This window comes from Crinia signifera, chromosome 2 (genome assembly GCF_055691185.1).
Source record: "Crinia signifera chromosome 2, ASM5569118v1, whole genome shotgun sequence".
NCBI lineage: Eukaryota > Metazoa > Chordata > Amphibia > Anura > Myobatrachidae > Crinia > Crinia signifera.
This window is the reverse complement of record NC_139218.1, coordinates 224,035,049-224,057,237: the sequence shown is the minus strand read 5'-3', so window position 1 is coordinate 224,057,237 and position 22,189 is coordinate 224,035,049. Positions and strand designations below refer to the sequence as shown.

The 22,189-nt window shown below is 44.9% G+C and overlaps 1 protein-coding gene across 2 annotated transcripts in view; it reads left to right on the top strand.

The window, feature by feature from the left end:
- LCK (LCK proto-oncogene, Src family tyrosine kinase) overlaps positions 1-22,189 on the top strand; it is a 49,188-nt gene that overhangs the window by 15,603 nt on the left and 11,396 nt on the right. For both annotated transcript variants that reach the window (XM_083173870.1, XM_083173868.1), the window contains exons 5-12: positions 1,999-2,097; positions 5,504-5,607; positions 5,762-5,911; positions 8,607-8,759; positions 9,340-9,519; positions 11,641-11,717; positions 12,076-12,229; positions 15,715-15,846. In XM_083173870.1, coding sequence (XP_083029996.1) covers positions 1,999-2,097; positions 5,504-5,607; positions 5,762-5,911; positions 8,607-8,759; positions 9,340-9,519; positions 11,641-11,717; positions 12,076-12,229; positions 15,715-15,846 — 1,049 coding nt within the window. The remainder of the gene's footprint in view (positions 1-1,998; positions 2,098-5,503; positions 5,608-5,761; positions 5,912-8,606; positions 8,760-9,339; positions 9,520-11,640; positions 11,718-12,075; positions 12,230-15,714; positions 15,847-22,189) is intronic.

The window sequence follows — 22,189 nt, the reverse complement described above, 5'->3', positions numbered from 1 at the left end:
TCGCTTCCGCAATGCAGTTCCTCCCACCCAGTGGTGCAAGTAGGAACATTTTTTTTAGTGGTACTGTTGGCGTGCACCAAAAAGTCGGCATGGCCACATGGAATAAGAGGCATGGCCATGTGAAATAGCCACAGTGGGGAGAGTGGGTGCACGGGGAGAAGAGTGAGGCCACAGTGGGGAGAGTGGGGGCACAATGGGGCTAAAGAGGGGAGAGTGGGACCACAGAGGGGAGAGTGGGGCCCCAGAGGGGAGAGTGCGGGACACAGGGAGCAGAGTGTGATTACTTTCTGCAAACGTGAGGCCATCCTTTACTAATTCAGCATTTCCATGTATGAAATTCCAATGTGCTGTCACAGTCTGTGTCTTTGGAGTGGATACATTTATCACCTTACCAAACATGTAGATGACATATGTTTGGAGTCTCTTACCATCATTGAGCTGATGCTGGGGCCCCTCAGACTGTTGTGATTCCTCTCCCGGGTCCGGCCCTCTCTGGGCGCTGGGTGGCTTCCCTTCACTGGTAGCAGAAAAGACCGACACGGCCATGATGCCGCTGTACTATCAATGCCCAGAGGGGACTGGGGGAGCTGGGGCTATGGTAGCCGAAAAGGTGCACACTAATTAGCGCTGCTCGCTCGCCACATCTATGTGGGAGGCGCAGCGGTGGAGAGTGAACTGGGGCCGGACGCAGAGGAAAGGCACAGCCAGGAACATCGCTGCTTCCCCACCTCGTCACCGCCCATTACCATGGTAGCAGGCCGTTGGTTGGCTGAGAGACAGTTCTCAGCCAACCAGCGGCCTGTTGTGCCATGGTTACTAATCTTAATGTTTTCAATGCAGCTGTGGGATGGGTGGGACGATCGGTACAGCGTACCGGCGCCAATCTATTAACGGTACTCCGTACTTACCCGTACCACCATACTTTCACCTCTGCTCCCACCACTTACTGTATCCATACTTACAATGTGATTAGTATCACAAAGAACTGCTCTCCCTATGGGCTAAATGCACCAAGCTTCGAAAAGTGATAAAGTAGAAAGAGATAAACAACCAGCCAATCAGCCCCTAAGTACCATTTTACATGCTGTGTTTGAAAAATAACAGGTAGGAGCAGGTTATTTATCACTCTCCACTTTTTGATACTTAGTACATCTGGTCATAAAAGAGCTGTCCTTTGCGCTGTCGGGCCTTAAGGGATTCTGCCCTGGGAGTCCCTTTGCACATGCATATAGTGGCATGTGGGCAATACCAGCAAAAACGGACGTTACCCAATGCATTTAATCCCCAGAATGCATTGCATTCTGGAGCTTAGTACATATGGGGTAAGTTCAAAACTGCAGTTTTCAACGTTTTTACCACACTTGGGGGTCCATTTATCAAATCATATTTGCGGCTAAATCCCCGAAAACACCAGTTTTCGGGGTTTAGCCGCAAATATTAAGTATCCCCTAAATGTATCAAAGGGGGACCGCAGCAGGGATCTCTGATCCCTGCTGCGATCCCCCCTGCACCACCGCCGGCCGCATCCCCCATAGGTTTCTATGGGGGATGCGAAGCTGCCCGATGTATTAACATCTTGCAGCCCGGCTTCGCATCCCTGGGCTATTGCCATTCTGATATGGCGATAGCCCATTGCAGCCTATGGCTGCGGGTTCGCACGGCCGAGCAGGGCAGTGCGGTCACAGGGGTCGGCGGGGGTCAGCGCATAACCGCACATGCGCAGACATCCCGGCTTCTGGGTCAGGGCTTCGCAGGAACGGGCTCCTTTCGGAGCCCTGTCCCTGCGCCCTTCTAATAATACATCCAGGTGGTATCACATGATACCGCGATGCCCGGCGATGTCACCACGCCGGCATCGCTGTGGGTTGATAAATGCGCCCCTTACCCTTTAGCACATCCTGCCCATATATGCATGTCTGTTTTTAAACCGACTGTTACTGCATAAAGATAACCATTGTATAGTAATTATCCTTCAGTGTCTTCTCTCTTTGCTTGTAGAACTGGCGAGTGGTGGAAAGCTAAATCACTGCGCACAGGAGAAGTAGGACTTGTGCCATTTAACTTTGTGGCAGCTGTAAATGGACTAGTAAAAGAACCGTGAGTATTTGCTTAGAGACAAATAGCAAAAACATGTAGTGTGCCTATGACACACTGCAACCTATATGGCAGACTGCATGGGCCATGTGGTTCTTATCTGCCATCAAATTCTATGGGGTACATTTACTAAGATGGGAGTTCTATTGAAGTTGGATGATACCCATAGCAACCAATCAGATTCTACTGCTGATTGGTTGCTATGGCATACAGTACCTCCCAACTTTTTCATGTTGAGAAGAGGGACACGTGCGCGGCATGGCCTATGCGTGGCCTATGTAAATTAGGGTGTGGCGTATGCAAATGATGGACACGCCCACGTTTTCATCCACTGCGCCACTGAATAGATGCTGTACGCACAGCATCTATTCAAAATGTGACATCCCTCGAAAAACGGGATACCTGGGAGGTATGCTATGGGCAACATGCCATCTTCAATAGAACTTCTCTTTAATTTTTTCCCTATGTTTCTATGTATCCATAGCACCCAGAAGACATTAGGGTGCACTAGGCAGCTGTGTGGCTACTTATAGATAATGAATTATCTTCACTCCAAGTGCAGTGTCAGTAGTGATCATCAATATTTACTCAAAAGTACAAATAACCACCGGTATGGGGTCAGTATAAGAATTTGGCGTGTGTGACGTAACCTGGATTGTATTAATAACCAGGCAGAGCATACAATCTACAGTAAGTTAGCAAAAGGTTAATGCAATAGATACACATTGCAAGAATACAGGTGCAAAAGGTTCAGCCAGGAATGTGTGGGGTTAGTGCAGGTGGTGTGCAGTAGGGTAAAGCACACACATGTACACATATACAGCCAGTTGTTGCAAGGGAGCATATGCTATAGCTTGCTTTGGCGATGGCAATGGCAATCGGTGTGCTCCCTGTCGATGGTTACCATTGATGGCGTAACTTTAAGGGACCATTGATTATAATGGTGGGCCATTGATGGTTTCACTAACCTTCACTGGTTAGTGATGGTTTCACTAACCTTCACTGATCCTGCTCTTTCCCTTACTGGTGGGGGTGGGGTTTTGCAGAAAGTGGGGTGGAGCTCCTTGTTCTGACAAGAATTATGACAAAAAAACAAACAAACATTGTGTGGCTCTGTACCTTTGATGGTGGAGAATAATTTAGATCTCCACCATCACAAGCCATCTACCATTGAGGGTTTACAACCATTGATGGTCGATGGACAACCCTAGCTAGTGGTCAAGATACAGTAATACCCTGTACTTGGAAGGGTTTCTCTTGTAATGTGCACTGTCTCCGATCAGTGACATACTCAGGGGCACATCCTATCAAGTTAGGTTGGAGAAGAAAGACATGCTGAGAAGATGCACATGACTGATCCATATAATGCTTCAGGGTGTCAAGGTCTTAGACTCCGGATGGTGAATACCAGACCGGGAATTGGCTTGACCTGACTCGGAGCGGGTCTAAGCGTACCAGTGGTTTTTGCCAGTGACCCCTCCAAGCGCGATTTGGGCTTCGCTGCACACGATACACCGGTTATGATCCCCTGGTCAGGTTTCCCACATGGTGCTGGTAAACACTGGGAGTAAGGCAGGGTAAGTTCTGGAATGCTCATGGTCAGACTAGCCAGGTCATACACTGGGAGTTCACAGGAAGCAGTACTCAGGGAGCAGGCAGGAGAATGGTCACAGAACAAGCCAAGGTCATACACAGGATGTCATGGATGCAGTACCATACCTCCCAACATGACCCTCTCCAGGAGGGACACTGGTCTGTTTCTGGGCTTTTCCTTAATTTATGATTGCCATTACCTGTGTTAAAGCACCTTTCTTATCAATTAACCTGTGTGAAACAGGTGATGGCAATCCTGCATTAAGAGGGAAGTGCAGGAGCAGAGCATTGTGTCCCTCCTGGAGAGGGTCATGTTGGGAGGTATGCAGTACACAGGGAGCAGGCACAAGAAGGGTCAAGATGAAGCCGGGTCACTAACAGGAAAACACTAGCAGCAGTACAGGATTAAGCAGGAGAGTTGTCACGGGAAAGCCAAGGTCAATTACTGGAAGTCTGGAGAATAAAGTACAAGGGACGCTGGAGCAGGTTATATACTCTGTCAGGGAATACCTGCCAGGAAGTGCATTTTATAAGGAGCTAATGAGCTCATCTGTCAGACACTGGGCTATTACCTCACAGGTTTGCTAATCAAGGAGACTGTGCAAGTTCTCACCCAGGTGCTGTAATCAGCCTGCAGTATTCAAACTAAAGCTGCCCATACACGGAGCCGTTCGCCGGCATCCGTTCTGTACTATGCGATGCGCGCTCCCGCGCATCACATAGTACGGTACAAAAAGTATGTGCTGCACATACTTTTTGTACTAGGTACACATCGTATCTGATCGCAGTGCATGCACACTGCATGCACTAGGAATGCGATCCGATCCGATGTGTGCTGTTTAAGCACACAACGGATTCGATTAACGGACCGTGTATGGGGGGCTTAACACAGAGCTAGTTAGCAGCATGGAGCAGAGGAATGCAGAGTAGAACCAGCATGAATTCACAAGTCAGGTAAACACTGAAAATACTTTAATGTTGCGACACAGGGAAATTGGAAAATAGGAATCCTGAGAACTCCGCAGCTAGATATATTTGGTGAATTGTCAGGCTCAAAATACGGCCGATCCCATTCGTACAGGCGCTTGCCCAACACGGCCGAGCTTAGTAGATTTTCTCCACTGTATTTGGTGGACATGAAGCTGGAGACAAAAGCTAATTTAAGAGTCCGGTGGCAGCAATTCAGCCATTTAGGAAAAAAAAAAAAAATACATTGTTAACAACAGATGAAGGTGGAGATTTTCCAAACTAAAAATGTGGTAAAAACCCCGTTATCGGGGTTTTGCCGCATTTTGGGATGCTCTAAACATCCCCCGAAGGGTTACCGTGATGGGGACATCGCCACCATGACGGGGGCATCGTTATCGTGACCCACCGCCTCCCACACCGACCCACCGCCCTCTCCTGTGTCCGGGCAGCCCGGACCTGTGACCTTCTCCTCTCTGCACTGTGATGCTCTTCCGAGTGCAGGGAGGAGGAGAACCCAGCACAGCAGCACAGTACAGCCAGTGTAAACTGTAAGCCGGCCGGGTAAGGGAGGGAGCCGCCGGACCTACTGACTCTCACCGCAAAGGACAGCACTTAACGCAAGAGCTGTCTTTTGCCATAGTTATCGCATATGTTAGAGCATATGTGATAATTATGTTGGCGATGGGCAGCGAAGGGCGGTGGAGCTGGGCTGTGGATGTTAGAACATCCCGCCCAAAATAGTATTTTGAGTTAACTTCCTTCTTACACGATATAGCAATTGTATCCATTTTCCATAACCACAAACCACAACATGCAACAATATTGTGTTCCAATACATTCTATCCAGTTGGTTCTTCAGTGATCTGGGTCGGAAAGATGCAGAGCGTCAGCTTCTAGCTCCAGGAAACCAGCAAGGATCTTTCCTAATACGAGAAAGCGAGACCAATAAAGGTATTGTATTTATTATGTCTACATAAGTGTTGTTGCTTTTACTTCCCACTCATTTACTTCTTTCTCTGAACCTTGCCTACATTTGTATTCTATGCTTTGTTTTTGCGTACTGTAGACCTCACTTAATGAGAGTTCCACCCTGTTACCATTCCAGGCTCCTACTCGTTATCTGTGCGTGATCTGGATGGGAATCAGGGAGAAGTGGTGAAACATTATAAGATTCGCAATATGGACAATGGAGGATATTATATTTCACCCAGGATCATATTCAACAACCTTCAGGAACTTGTGCAACATTATTCTGGTGAGCATGGCTGTTATAGCCTCTCTTGTAGGAGGAAACAGAACTAGAACATACAATGGGGAAATTTACTAAAATATTTCACCTGGGATGTTGCTATGGGAAACCAATTACATACTATCTATTATCTTCTAGAAGGTGCTAAATGAATAAAAATATTGATTCTGATTGGTTGGCCGTAGCAACATCCCATGTGAAATAAAACTCCCGTCTTAGTAAATTTCCCCCAATGGCTCTCATGTTGTCCCTGAAACATGCTCCATAGACATACACTCCACTGGCTTAAAGTCTGGCATTACTTATTGACCAAGAAGGTTAGTCGAGGACAGGATTTGTGCTAAGTACTGTATATGTAATGCTGCCTGTGTCATCCATACATAGCAGTGGGATGCAATGTACTTCAGGTACAGTACATTGGCTGTCAGCAGGGCTCATAACCACAGTGCTCAAATATGTTCTTCTGCCATTTTATTTTTACAGTATTTACTATACATGTTTACAGCAAAGGAATACAGTGGCTAACATTGGGCCTATGGGCACTATTGTTATGGAGAGGGTATATTCACACAACATGAGCATCCTCTATGTCAGGGATGGCCAAACCTGTCCTCAAGATCTACCAACGGTGCATATTTTCCAGGCAACCTGTGGATCTATAGTAGGAATGAATGCAGCAGGTTTGAAAATGTGACCATTAGTAATGACTACAGCTAGGTGATCTGGAAAACATGGACTGTTGGTAGATCTCGAGGACCGGTTTGGCCACCCCTGCTCTATGTGCTTGGTTTTCCTCCTATAATTTAAAAACATACTGATAGGTCAGTTGGCTGACAATAAAAAGGACCAAGTGATGTAGTTAGTAGACTGTAAGGGGTATATATATCGAAAAGGACCACACTATGCGCACAATGATACTTGAGGGAGCTGCTACCCTGATAGGGTCCCCTGTTAGATGGGACCCGGTACAGAAATGGGAAAGAAAGGGGGGTTTCAGGGTGCGCTTAACCTTTCCTGATTGAACAGAATCTTTCAAGTAAGTAAAACAATTTAATATAAAACTGCCCTAAGGGCATAGCAGTGTACAATAAAGGTTTGGTACAATTACAGTGAATCACAATAAAAATGATATCTTTTTATACAAATGATGTACAATCACAACAAGTGTTTCAATACGCCCATAAACCCTGATTATGGCTTATGGGCGTATTGAAACACTTGTTGTGATTGTACATCATTTGTATAAAAAGATATCATTTTTATTGTGATTCACTGTAATTGTACCAAACCTTTATTGTACACTGCTATGCCCTTAGGGCAGTTTTATATTAAATTGTTTTACTTACTTGAAAGATTCTGTTCAATCAGGAAAGGTTAAGCGCACCCTGAAACCCCCCTTTCTTTCCCATATATATATATACACTAAAATCAGAGTTTCAGTTGTGGAGATGTTGCCCATAGCAACCAATCAGATTCCAGCTATTATCGTGTACAAAGTGCTAGATAAATAATAAGTAGAATGTGATTGATTGCTATGGGAAACATCTCCACTTCTACAAACCTGCATTTAAGTAAATAAACCACTAAGACTCGATTGTGCAGGAAGTCAAGGAACTGAGTGGAATGAGTACAATTACTCTGTACATCACTATGGAAGATGGTGGTTCTATGTATACCATAAAAAAGTAATGCAGAAGCACCTGAGCAACAGGGGGGTTATAGGGTGTAGCTTGTGCAGTAACGTAACCATCCCAATTGCACTGTAGGCCATGTAGCAGCTATTGGGTCTGTTTATCATCGGGTACAGCAGGATCGTAGAGGAAAGCCATACAGGTGGCCAGCAGTCGGGATGCTGGTGGTCAGAAGACTGACAGCAGCATCCCAACTGGCAGAATCCCAACAGGGGCTCGGTAAGTATACTTTTCTACCTCCATAACCCTCTCTTCCAAATGCCTATCATTATGCCTCTCACCCCCATAGCCTAACCCGAACCCTCTCCTCTTAGTGCCTAACCCCCAATCCCCCCTGACCTTAACCTCCCCCGGCCTAGTGCCTAAACCTAACCGTCCTACGATAACTGTCCCCAGCGTACCTATGATCAGGATGCTGAATGTAAGGATTTGGGCTGTTGTGTGTCCACCAGATGGGATTCTGGTGCCAGGATTTTGACTGCCAGAATCCGGACCCCCGGCATGTTAAACAGAGGACTGATTATCATATGGAAATATTGTGGAGTAATTGCACTGCACAGAATGAGAGCAATAAATTGTGCACAAAGTTTAGTGTTAACATAGCAAGGTCCCATCAGTAACTATATTGCCCGCACATGCTCCAGCCCAATGATGGTGTACCCTCCTTAAAATGTTATAAACCATGAGCTCTTATTTCTAGCTATGCACCTTCTTGTCTGTGTATCACAATCTGTAACCATTTATCACACATGTCCATGTGGCAGGATATATATATATATATATATAGTAATTGTATGCTACACATACCAATGTAAAAACATATTCTCTGTATAGAGCTGTATAATACATAAGTGCTATAAAATAACTATTAATAATAACAATTATGCAGCCATAAAAGAACAGATATGTTCATGAACAAGCCTCATAGCAATCTAGTCATCGGTTCATAGATCAACTGTCTTATGCTGTTCTACTATCAAATATAAAGTCATATGTTGTATTCCATGTAGTGTCTTTGGATGGGTTATGTACAAAGCTAAAGGAGCCATGCCAGACTCACCGACCAAAAAAACCCTGGTGGTCTGATGAATGGGAAATCCCACGCAACAAGCTGCAGCTAGTGAAGAAGCTTGGTGCTGGACAGTTTGGAGAGGTGTGGATGGGTGAGTAAATCGGTTTTGAATTGACTTCTATTGAAAATGAATGAATAATTCTTATTCACCTAGAATGTACTACTCCATCATGTTTCTGAGTATTAAGTAATCCCTGAACTTTTACTCTGTGATTTAAAGTTATCTTTCATTTAATACAGAGTCAACAGTCTAAAAAGAAGGAGCAGACCTTTTCTTACCTATAATATAAGCATTTACTCACCATGGGTGACTCTATATAACACTGACAATTGGGTTCGGGTTAGACAGACTGGCCAAAGTCAGCGTCCATCTCGGGATCTGCTCCTGCATCTTCGCATGCAGCGCTCAGATTGTAGATGTGGGCGGGTGGTGCAGAAAAAAGTATTAGAAAAGAGGGCAACCAGCTCAAAATACATTTTCATATATACAGTTTCCACATTTAGGCTCAATAATAAAATACAGAATCAAGAGTCAAGACTTTGTCATTTCTTTGCATTAGTATATCATTAAACAATATTAGCAATATCTATGGTATTTATACAGATGACACACACCGCAAATGCTTTCATGTTTTTCATCCTTATGCAATAAACTTTGTCTTCCTGAGCAGGATACTACAATGGGCACACCAAGGTTGCCATAAAAAACCTTAAACAGGGAACTATGTCCACAAGGGCGTTCCTTGAAGAAGCCAACCTAATGAAGCAGTTGCAGCATGCACGGCTGGTCCGCTTACATGCAGTAGTAACCCAGGAACCTATATATATTGTAACAGAATACATGGAAAATGGTGAGTCGGGGAAAGTGAAAGTGGAATCATGACTGGATATTATAACAAACATGTTGTCCTATGGAATAAAATAACGAAACTAGCCCAGTCCTGCTGTCAATGTCATTTACACTCTGTTTACATTCCTATAATTCTCTTACCGTCAAGAATTACATAATGTACAGTATACTTTATAGTACAGTGCAGTCATCACCTACAGTTCCTGGAGCTGGGAACTACTGTTAATGATAATTCAATTCAATTCCACATTTCTTTATACAAAAGAGCCACATATGGCAGTCAAAGATATACAGCGTACATTTCAACTAGGCGAACAGAACTTCAGATGCATTGCTGGGCGGTTGAGTAGAAATTAGCGTTCTAGGTACTTGTTTCCTAGCACGGCCACAATCGCGGGCATCGTGTGCCTTAACTTTAAGGCACACGATGCCCGCGATTTCCCTTGAAAAAACCACAACTGTGGTGCATCGCGTCGGTCGTGTGCCTTAAGAAGGCACACGACGCGACCGACGCGATGCCCACGATTTCCCCATAGGCTTCAATGTTAAACTATTTTAACATTGAAGCCTATGCGCGCACGACGCGATGCCCCCGATTTCTCCATAGGCTTCAATGTTAAAATATTTAACATTGAAGCCTATGCGATGGACCCGATTTGTCCATAGGCTTCAATGTTAAAATATTTGAACATTGAATTTAACATAGGAAAAAATGGGAAAAGGCCCAATATGGGCCATTTCTCATTGGGTATGGCCCCGTCACGATTGACGCGAACCCGAAGCGTGGCGAGCGCAGCGAGCCCGCGAGGGGCGGTGGTGCACGTCCTCCGACCTTTTCATTCCCCTACCTTCACAGGTATCCGCGTCCCCTCGCGGGCTTCACAGCTGTCCGCGTCCCCTCGCGGAGCTCGCTGCGCTCGCCACGCTTCGGGCTCGGTGGCTCGCTGCGCTCGCCACACTAATCTATTCTCAACTCCACGCCGACGTGGATAGTAGGGGAATGAAAAGGTCGGAGGACGCGCACCGCCGCCCCTCGCGGGCTCGCTGCGCTCGCCACGCTTCGGGTTCGCGCCAATCGTGGGAGTGGCGGCCACAATGGGGGGACATTATTTTTTACACACTTGACGGGGCCATACCCAATGAGAAATGGCCGATATTGGCCCTATACCCATTTTTTAATATGTTAAATGGACTCAGTTTCAATGTTAAAATAATTTAACATTGAAGCCTATGGACACGATGTAACCGATTTCTCCATAGGCATCAATGTTAAATTATTTTAACATTGAAGCCTATGGAGAAATCGGGTACATCGCGTCGGTCGCGTCGTGTGCGTTTTGGTATGCACCCGACGCGACCGACACGATTTTTTCCGACACGACCACCACGATAGAAATCGTAGTGGCCGTGCTAGGAAACAAGTACCGCGTTCTCTGTTCTCATCTATTTTCTGAGAAAGGTAATTAATGATGGGCATACATGCAACGATTATCAACCAGATAATTGTAGTGACTATGCAGGCAACCAATTCTAAAATATCACTCAGTTGGATATGCTGGCTCGTCAGGCATATCCTTCTAATTCAATATTTTCAATGTGTCATGTCAGCCGTATTGCGCAGTGCATGCTCTGAAAGTCTTGAGGGCAGAGTGCTGATATTATGTCATATACACTGTAATAGATCTCACAATGTATATCCACGATAACTATATAATATATATATATATATATATACATAGTATAGTTTGTATTAGACCAAGTTGCACTCGCTCAAACAATCTGCAGACAGAGTGCAAGGCTCAGAACAGTTCCACCAGTACAAACACAAATAAAGCCAGCAGCATTCTTTTTAAAGCAATAAACTCATTTATATGGCATCATAAACGTGCAAAACCGACAAAAAAATGCTAAAAAGTGTAATCATTTAGCAGCAGCATGAGAAGACAAGAGGGGATATTTCAATAGACATCTGAATACTTGGCAGAATAATATTGCATCCCTCCTATCTCCTCAGCTACAAGCAGTCACCTAAGATAATAATATATGTGATGCTTTTAAACACTATTGCTGATGATTAAATGTAGTAAGAAATGTTTCAGGAATTTGTTCCTTTATTCTGCAGGGTGCCTGGTAGATTATTTGAAAACACCAGAAGGCCTCAGACTTACTATCTATAAACTTATAGACATGTCGGCTCAGGTAAGGGAGAACCAGCAAAGTCATGATGCAGCTTTCACAGCGCCTGTTATGTAGCACAGCCATTGGCTGATATAGCTAAATTGTAAAGCGCAATGGTATTTGCTGTGCTATATCAGAAACTGTTACATAATAAAGTTATATCGGCACATCGTGCTGTGTGTGCGGGTGATTGACAGTGCCACTGGGTGAGTGCATGTAAATGGAGATCACAGTTGAGAACCTCTGTATTCAGGTTCATAAAATAAAGGGCAAAGGAGCCAAGAAAGGAACATGACATCATATTAAGTTAAGGCTTTATACAGACTCAAAATGTAACAATACATGTATTATGTTTCTTTTATATAATTAATATCTATAGGTGGCAGAAGGAATGGCGTACTTGGAACGTAAAAATTACATCCACCGGGACTTGCGAGCTGCCAACATCCTGGTCTCGGAAACAATATGCTGCAAAATAGCAGATTTTGGTCTGGCACGTGTGATAGAGAACAATGAGTACACAGCACGAGAAGGTACCTGACTGCATAGTTCAAGAGACAAAGGTCAAATGCCACAGCATGTCAATTATGCTGCGGCTAAGGTGAGGGTGCACAAAGTCAGACCAACGAACATAGGATTTGCAAACAAATCAGAATCAGGCCCAGTGTTCTGTGGTAAGCAGCATTACAGGGGGCACTACAAGTGTATTAGACTTAAGACCCATACACTCTGGGGACTTTGAGTTGAAAGCAGCTCCGTTTACTCTTTCGAGTGGCTTTCAGGTCGAAAGCCGCCCAGTGTGTACAGAGCAGCGATGAGCTGAGCACTGATGTGCGATCCGGCATCATCGATGGCCCACCACTCATCTGCTGCGGCTCATCTGATTACCAGCAGATCAGTGACAGAGTGGATGGTAGTTCTGCTATGGAAAGTCATCCACCCCTGGGAAAATTGCTAATATGGAGGTGCGAGCACTTTTTAAGTGAATTCAGTCCACCGTAAAGTGCGCCCGGTGCCATGATGATTTGCGAGTGCGAATCATCTGCACCTAATAGGATTGACCCCTAAGACTTCAAGAATTCCCTAATAACTCACCACATCAGACAAGTTCATTCAATTATTGTAGCAAACCACTTAACCTTTATAGCTTTATCCAATTACCTCACGTCTATACTGTATTTGTTTATCCAATTACCACCACTCCACACAATATGCAGGAAACCTACGTGTTCTCTTTCTACACTCAACCAGCCAACATTGCTGTGTAACCTGCTGATACAACAGTGGCATGCGGTGAGGTCAGGGACTGGCCAGGCTGCCGCTGCAAATCAGAAGGCTGAGCTTCCGCACCAGCAGGGGTCTCAGAACATTTTTTTGGCTGGTGAGTTTTCCCCTTGCCCACCCAATTCTGACGGCCCTGAGAACTGGCACCACCACCGCTGCTTTCCCTCTACAGCTATAAAAACAAAAATCAGGCGCAGACCAAAAGTCAAGTTAATAATCTGAAGGTTGTAGGATAAGGTGGCAACTGGTATGCTGCTCCCAGCAAAGACTAACAGCAAAAAATACACAAATTATTGAGAGCGCATATGAACCAGTAAAAATTACACATTTATTAAAAACAACAATAGCATTAGACACTTGAATAATATACGGTATATTAAAATGGGCAATATTCCCTTGTGATATGTAGAGAACAAAGTCCTCGGACTAACTAAATCTCCAATGAAGTTCCATTGATTAGGGAATAAACTTTATGTTCCAGATAGAGTTATCTCACCACTCGCGGCAATAGCACATGAATGCCCTTGTAGTTCCACACCGAATCCGGAGCTTACCGGGTCAGAGGTTCAGCGGCTGGGTTGGATGGGCTCCAAAGGGGGGGGGGGGTCTGCAACTTGCGGTCCTCGGACACTGCAATCGATGTTGTGGTTGCTGTGTCGGGAGGGGATAGTGGCCGCCTGCAGCTTGGATGCCCTCAGCGTCACAGATGTTAACTTCAGGTCAGAAGGTTCGGCTGCCGGGTTGGATAGGCTCCAAGGGGGGATGTGCAATCTGCGGTCCTCGGACACTGCGATAGATGTTGAAGTCGCTGTGTCAGGAGGAGATGGTTACCGCCTGCAGCTTGGAAGCCCTCAGCGCCGTAGATCTGACGGGTGCTGGGTGTCACAGCCCGCCGTTCGAGTCCTCCGTTTGTAAAGGATTAAGTAGCAATATGGTTTGATCTTGCAGGTGTGGTAAGGTGAGAAAAGGAATCTGGGTTGCCCAAAATGACGAGTGCTCAGCTCCTTGACGCGTTTCTCCGTCAAATAAATCGGACGGTTTCCTCAGAAGGTCTGTGAGCTGGTGTCTTCCGTGGGTTTAAAAAGCAACCTTATCCAATGAAAATGTGATGTTCGTGCATTGCACCTGTGGCTCCATTACACCTATCTATCTTGGTATAGACTAATGATATATTTGAGCTGAAATGTGAAAGTGTGAATAGAATTGCTATTGAAAAAGTAATAGATATAAACAGATCAATTCCACCTGTATACGTAATTAAATGCTAATGGAGCCACAGGTGCAATGCACTAACATCACATTTTCATTGGATAAGGTTGCTTTTTAAACCCACGGAAGACACCAGCTCACAGACCTTCTGAGGAAACCGTCCGATTTATTTGACGGAGAAACGCGTCAAGGAGCTGAGCACTCGTCATTTTGGGCAACCCAGATTCCTTTTCTCACCTTACCACACCTGCAAGATCAAACCATATTGCTACTTAATCCTTTACAAACGGAGGACTCGAACGGCGGGCTGTGACACCCAGCACCCGTCAGATCTACGGCGCTGAGGGCTTCCAAGCTGCAGGCGGTAACCATCTCCTCCTGACACAGCGACTTCAACATCTATCGCAGTGTCCGAGGACCGCAGATTGCACATCCCCCCTTGAAGCCTATCCAACCCGGCAGCCGAACCTTCTGACCTGAAGTTAACATCTGTGACGCTGAGGGCATCCAAGCTGCAGGCGGCCACTATCCCCTCCCGACACAGCAAGCACAACATCGATTGCAGTGTCCGAGGACCGCAAGTTGCAGACCCCCCCCCCCCCCTTTGGAGCCCATCCAACCCAGCCGCTGAACCTCTGACCCGGTAAGCTGCGGATTCGGTGTGGAACTACAAGGGCATTCATGTGCTATTGCCGCGAGTGGTGAGATAACTCTATCTGGAACATAAAGTTTATTCCCTAATCAATGGAACTTCATTGGAGATTTAGTTAGTCCGAGGACTTTGTTCTCTACATATCACAAGGGAATATTGCCCATTTTAATATACCGTATATTATTTAAGTGTCTAATGCTATTATTGTTTTTAATAAATGTGTAATTTTTACTGGTTCATATGCGCTCTCAATAATTTGTGTATTTCCCTCTACAGCACTGACAGTGGCAGCTGGACGCAGTCACTGTCAGTGATAAATCTGCTTCCCGTGCCCAGTGCCCAATCACATCAGCTTCAGTGACAGGGCATGCTTTCATATTGGCTGAGAGCACATCCCTGTCACTGATGCATCTGTAAAGGTGCCGCTTACGCTATTTTTTAAAAACATTTTACAGTCATCTGCTTGTCCCCGGCCCCTGCTTCCAGATATTTGTAATAGGAAGCAGGAGGCACCACTTTCGTTGCCTCCAAAATCAACACTATGCAAAATGGTAATGATTAGATTAATATAAAGAAAAAGCTATAGTATAATTATCTTCTTTGTATTATTTTATTCATTAATGATGTCTGCATGCCCCTGTGACACAGCCCAACTAAGCATCATTTACCCTTTTTTTCTGCTATTTGTGGCATTTGGGGATGTATTTAATCCCCAGTGCTACGTCTGATGGGGGAAATAGCGGCTGGCGCCTATTCAAGGCTGTCTTTCCTGACAGCATTGTAGAGGCATCTCGTCAGAATGGACTTGACTTTAAAAGCAGTCGGGTAGACAAGTATGCTTTTATTACTTTAACAATTCCTCCTTAATTGCAGGTGCCAAGTTTCCCATAAAATGGACAGCTCCTGAAGCAATAAATTATGGAACATTTACCATTAAGTCAGATGTATGGTCATTTGGTGTCCTCCTGACTGAGATCATCACATATGGGAGAATTCCATACCCAGGTGAGTTGTAATAAAGATTCAAGATCCTCCTGGGTTGTGATTAAATGTGAGAATAGAAAACAACCTTGGGGGAGATTATCAAAGTTTGGAGAGAGACATACTATTTAAAGATTTAGACTAATAGGGTGAGATGTAATAGATGTAAATGTTTCCCAAAAATTGCACATGTTATAAAAATCTCACGTTTCGTTGTAATAATCGCATGCTTTGTCATCTCAAAAAAAATTGCACATTACAAATTGCATCCAGATGTTTTCTCATAGAAAACATCAAAATTGCAAATCTAATAGGGTGTGATTTATGGCTGTAGGCGTCTCCATGGAAATGCTTAGAGCCAATCAGAGCTGAGCTAAGTCCCCATGACAGAGGTCTCCATCGCACCGTTGTGGGATCGTGGTACAATAAGTATGTGTGCATGTGTGTATATTAAAGTTTTACTTTTCTCTGTGTGTGTGTCTTTTTTTTGTACCTTGTTTTTCACAGTAGAACTACAAAAACTAGCTGGCCCTTTAATGCCCCACATGCTGGAACTTGTGATTCACCAAGTCCCAGCATGTGGGGGAGGCCTTGTGGAACTTGTAGTTCTACTGTGAAAAACTAATTTTTTTTACGCAACAAAAATCAGCCCGCCACCCGCAGCCTAGGGGTGGTGGGGACAGCTCGGACTTCAGCCCTGGACGGGTGAACCCTGTCCAGGGATAACCAGTCATGGTAGTCATGGTTTGGCCAGGGGACCTTGTAATAAAAAGTGTCCCCCGGCTGTGGCATGACACCACTGGCTGTTGAAGCCCTGTGCTGGTTGGAAAATATTTGAACCCCCAGTCTTTTTGTCCCCTGTATTTTTGGAACCAGGACCGGCCAAGAGCCTGGTGCTGGTTTCTTAAATATGGGGGACCCCCCCCCCCCCACTGTATTTTGGGAACCAGGACCGGCTCAATGAGGGCTGGTTATGGAGGGGGGACTCCATGCTGTTTTTTTTTACACAAATCCACACACTCACATTGCTAAAAGGAATTGCACACATTCACGTTACTAAAAATCTGCACTTGTCTAAAGAAAAGCACATTTCCATTACTAAAAATCATCAGAAATCGCAAGCAAATGTTGACTTTACTATGAAATAAACCTTATTCTTTCAGTTTTTTTTTTTTTTTTTTAATTGAGTTTTATTTATTCCAACGTTGCATGTAATACAATAAATTGCAAAATATTTATAATTACACAGACAATTACATTTCATTTAATAACATACATACTAATCCCACCCCCAACCACCCCCTCCCACCCCACCCCCCTTACCACAAGCACACCTACACTTGGCCTATACTTCTTACCGACGCCGTACTACACTCCTTACTTGTTACTACTCTTATAATCCACATTGATTATTAGCGACTCCCTCCAACATTCTTGTGGCTCCTCAATCTATCTTATAGTTCCCCCTACTACATCCATCTCGGACATGTTATAATTCCGGGTTTTACATAGTTTATCTTAACTTATCTCATGGCTATGGATAACCTTTTATTTTAGTTTCTCCCCGTAAACTCTAGGCATTGAAAAAACGGCAACCTAACTACTAGAAGAGCGACAATATGTGCCACATGTTACAACCTTTACCCAATGTGAACTCATTTTTTTTTTTTTTTTTTAAATTCATACATTATTTATATTTTTAACACTTCTAAATACCCCTTTTCGTGATTATCCTTGATACTATTTCCTTACTAAACAAATCTACATATTCAATTTTTTTTTTCCCCTTGATTTATCCCATATTAATCTGACCCCTAATTCATGTCCTTATTTTAGTGGCTCATCATACCGTGCAGTACCCTGTGAATTAATATCCCTCCGTTCCCTTCAGAGAACTCAGTTAAAATACAAAAATTCCTTAAGTGCTTTTTCTTAATTTTCTCTATTTACTTATTCGTAATCCCATGTGAACTCCCCTATTCTGCCTATATTTAGGCTATTGTGTCCCAAATTATTTGTGCCGTTCTCCTATCGTTCGCTCTCCTCCTTTCTCATTGACCGTCTTTCCTAGCTTCTACCCTATAAAACCTTGATTGTTTCCATAGACCCCAAGCCTTGCAAAATTTTATGCCAGCTCCCCTTGTAGCATATACATATCGCTCATGTTCACATGTGCTATTAACCATGCTCAACCAGTCCATGATTTTTGGGCCTGTGGAGGCCATCCATTGCCTTGCTATTATTAATTTAGCAATGGCAGACAAATTCGTCACCAATTGCTTCCATTCACATGCCGAGTTTCTCTCCTCCCATACTCCCAAAACCAGATTTAACTCTGTAAGGGACCCTCGAGGGACTCCCACCTTTTCCATTTTATCAATTATCTCATCCCAGAATACTTTAATTACCCTACACTCCCACATGAGATGCCAAAAGGTCCCCGACTCGGTCCTGCATTTTGGGCAACTATCAGATTGGGCTCCGGCGATTTTTTTCAATTTAACCGGGGTTATATAACTCCTATGGAGGATATTAAATTGTGCCTGTTGAGTTCGAATTGCTGCGGTAGCCCTACCTGGAAATGACAGCGCCTCCCTCCAATCATTCTCAACCAGCCGAGGAATATCTATAGACCATTTTTTTTTTAGGACTATCAATTCTTCATTTTGAATATATGTGTTCAGATACCTGTACACCTTAGACAATCTCTTCCCACTGCTCAGTTGTTTAATGAATTTTTTGCCTGGCGATTCAACAATGTTCTCCAGTGTCCCACTTCCTTCCTGCATCAAAGCACTTCTGACTTGGAGGAATCTGAAGAACATGTGTCCCGGTAGGTCATACTCCGTCTGTAGATCACTAAACGATCTGATATTTCCTTCTTTACAAAATTGTCTTATTGTGACCACCCCATATTTTTCCCAGGCCTGTCCTCCCTGCTGCTCTTTTATTTCTCTCATAGAATTCAGGGAGAATATTGAGGTATCGGGATCTATCCCCGTGTAGTTGGTCACCTTACATACCCATTGCCATATTTTTACTGCTTGAGTTATAATTGAAGGCTGATTCCCCCGAAGGTCTTTCGATAGCAAACGCTGAAGTGGGGCTAGTTCTGCCCCCCCACTTTGCGCTAAATTAACCAACTCTACCGTGGCTTCCCCTTCCCGGACCCAGGAGCATAGATGGACAAGCTGGGCAGCAATATAATAGACCTTAAAATTTGGGACCGCCAACCCCCCCCTATCCCTATCTCTACACATTGTGTCCATCTTGATCCTTACTCTCTTATTCCGCCAAATAAAAGAGGATATAATGCTGTTGATATTCTTAAAATAATCGTCCTTTATATATACCGGTGAGTGTTGAAATACATATAAGAGCCTGGGCAATACTGACATTTTTATAAGATTTACCCTTCCAATTTGTGATAGAGGAAGTTTTATCCAACACTATGAAATAAACCTTACACATGTATTTATTTATCACGTCTGTTCTTTTTACCTCCATATATCATTATTAAGTATTATTTTACCTAATACTGTCCAAACACCTCATCAAGTTGCACTAACCCAGACAGAGCACAGCACCACCAATCAGAATTATTTTTATACTAAGGGTTGCTCACCCAATAGGAGCCGGGGTTAGTCGCCACACGCCTCTCCGTGTGCAGAATTACCCCAGCAATTAAATTCTAATTTTGTCTAAAGATTTGGTGTGATTTTTTAGACATATAAAAAATCTCACACTATTACATCTTGCCCAAAGTATTGTTATAGCTCTTCCTGCTTTGCATCTTATCCAGGTGAAGTCAGGAAGCAATAATTTTGAGATACATTAAAATCTTGGCCACAAAAATGGGGGAGAGAAACTCTGGTGTTCGGCAAACCTTGCCAGACCCACAGCACAATGGCCCTTATTCTGATTGACGCGGACTTTACCGCATACTTTCGGATCGCGTCTTTACGGCGTCTGCGCATGCGTGGAGAACGCAACGCGCATGTGCCACGCCTTGACTCGGTACCAGTTCGGCCAGATCCCGTCCAGAACTGTTCACCGCTATCATTCGGGAAATAGGGGCGTATTATGGGCGTCATGCGGAATGACACATGGGCGTAGTTTCAAAGTGGGCAAAACGGGGCGGAAACATGGGCGGACACGGGGGAGTACACTTATGTTGGGGGGCGTACATTCGGAAACCACTCCGAATGCACGCGATCAAAAAGGGCAGAAATGTGCGGTGTCCACAAGTGTACTATTGCTTTGCGGACACCACTCGTTCATGCGGTAGGCGAACGTACGCCTAATGACTACAACCATTAACACCTGAACCCAATAGAATCTACTCCTTTACTCATTACTCACTAATAGGCCGCTTGTCAGTGCTTTAATTGAAACCATTGCTGCTTCAAGGAAACCTTACTAGTCCCCCACATATGCTGTACTTGTCAGACACTTTCAAACTGCTAACAATGGACATGACAGAATATTAATACTAGCAATACACATGTGTATTTGACATGTACTCATGAAACCACACATTTTGGGTAAAGTAAACACATTTATTTATATTCATGTCACAGTCAATGCCAGTGTGATGCAATGACCATAAAATAATACATACAAACAATAAACAACATGGCAGGAATGCAGCAAAATAAATAATAATACAAAACAAATATAATTGCACACAGATGGACTCCAGCACCTCCTATGTGCCACTGCACATGCAGCCAGTGGGAAATGAGGAGGCTGCTGGCCCTTCTACAGCAGGGCAAGCTGCACCTGACCATTCAACAGCAGGGCACCCTACACCTGGCCCTTCTGCAGCAGGCCAACCTGCAGCTGGCTCATATGCACCATCAGCAGAATCATTTGGAACACAACCGGGGACTTCACAAGATAGTACCATGGCCATCACTTCAAGTACAGCTGACAGTAATGGCAGGCAAAAGAGGGCAACAGGGGAACCACAAAGGACATATGAAGCAAGGGCTCAGCTGGTTACCCTCAGCACGTGATTGGACACAAGAAGCTGACACACACAGCACAATGGAAGATTTGGGAACACATAACGGCGGAGATTAATGCAGCCACAAGTTCATTTCCGACCACGTTTGGCCTTGGTAGGCTCCTTGGCCTGTGCAGCAGCTCTTCGGGGACGGCCAGATGCTGGGGCAGGTGGAGCAGATGATGTGGAGGGGTTGGCTGGTCTACCCCTCCTGCCAGCAGGGAGTGTTGCCGGTGGTAATGCACCAGAAACGGATGCCATTAGGACCCTGTTGCTGGTAACCAGCTCCACCATAAGCTCATTATGGTGGAGGAGGAGATCATTTTGGCGGGTGGCTTGCTCGGCCAGCACCTGAGCACTTGCAGCCATGGCCTGCATGCTCGCAGCCATGGACTGCTGGGTGCTGACCAAGCTCGCCAGGATCTCCTCGGTCCTACGCACCCGTTCTGATGCCAAGTCTCCCTGCTGGTTGATGTCCCCAAGCACCTCGGCCAAGGCGGCCAAATCGGCTTGGCCCGATGCCTGCTGCTGCACAGGCCTACCTCTGGGGCCAGGTGGCACGGACTCCTCCACCTCCTGAACAGAGTCGTCACCAAGCGGTGGGGTGTCTGTGGGAAAAGATAAACACAATTAGGAGACATTCTACGATAATTACTTGCACAAGTTTATGGCATGACCAATATTTACCTTCCAGAAAAGACGCAAACACTTCAGCTGGGGCCTCGCTATCCATCGTGCTCACCCCCCTGATCTCCTCAACTGATATACAGCTCTCGGCCATCACCTCCAGGGGGGTGAGCTCTAGCCCTGATGGCATGGGGCCGGCCCCAGATGTCTGGCTGTGTTCCCACCGCTTGGTCATCTTCCTCTTCAGGTTGGTTTTGAAGTCCTGCCACCTGCAATGTAAGTTGACATATTAATACATGTCACTCCCAATGTTAGCTGTTGCAGCCATTGCTCTGTGCTACATATTACAACATGTGATTAATGTCCCATATATAATATTACATGCAACTATGATATCCACCGTTACAATACACATTCACAATCACCCTACTCTAACTCTCAACGAAATAACATGGCAATAATGTATGTGTATCGTAACAACCTCACGGCCCATTTGCTAAATGCATCTAAGCATCAATTCAATCATTACTTGGCTATTACTGGCCACATGTATCACAAAACAACTTGCCTCTTCTTCACATGGTCCGTCTCACGAACTTGTGGCGCTACTTCATTAATCTCTGCCGTTATCTGTTCCCAAATCTTCCATCTGCGTGTGTGTGTCAGCTTCTCGGATGGACACTCTATCCAATCACGTGCTCGGGGAACCAGGATGGCCAGCTCCTGTGCTTC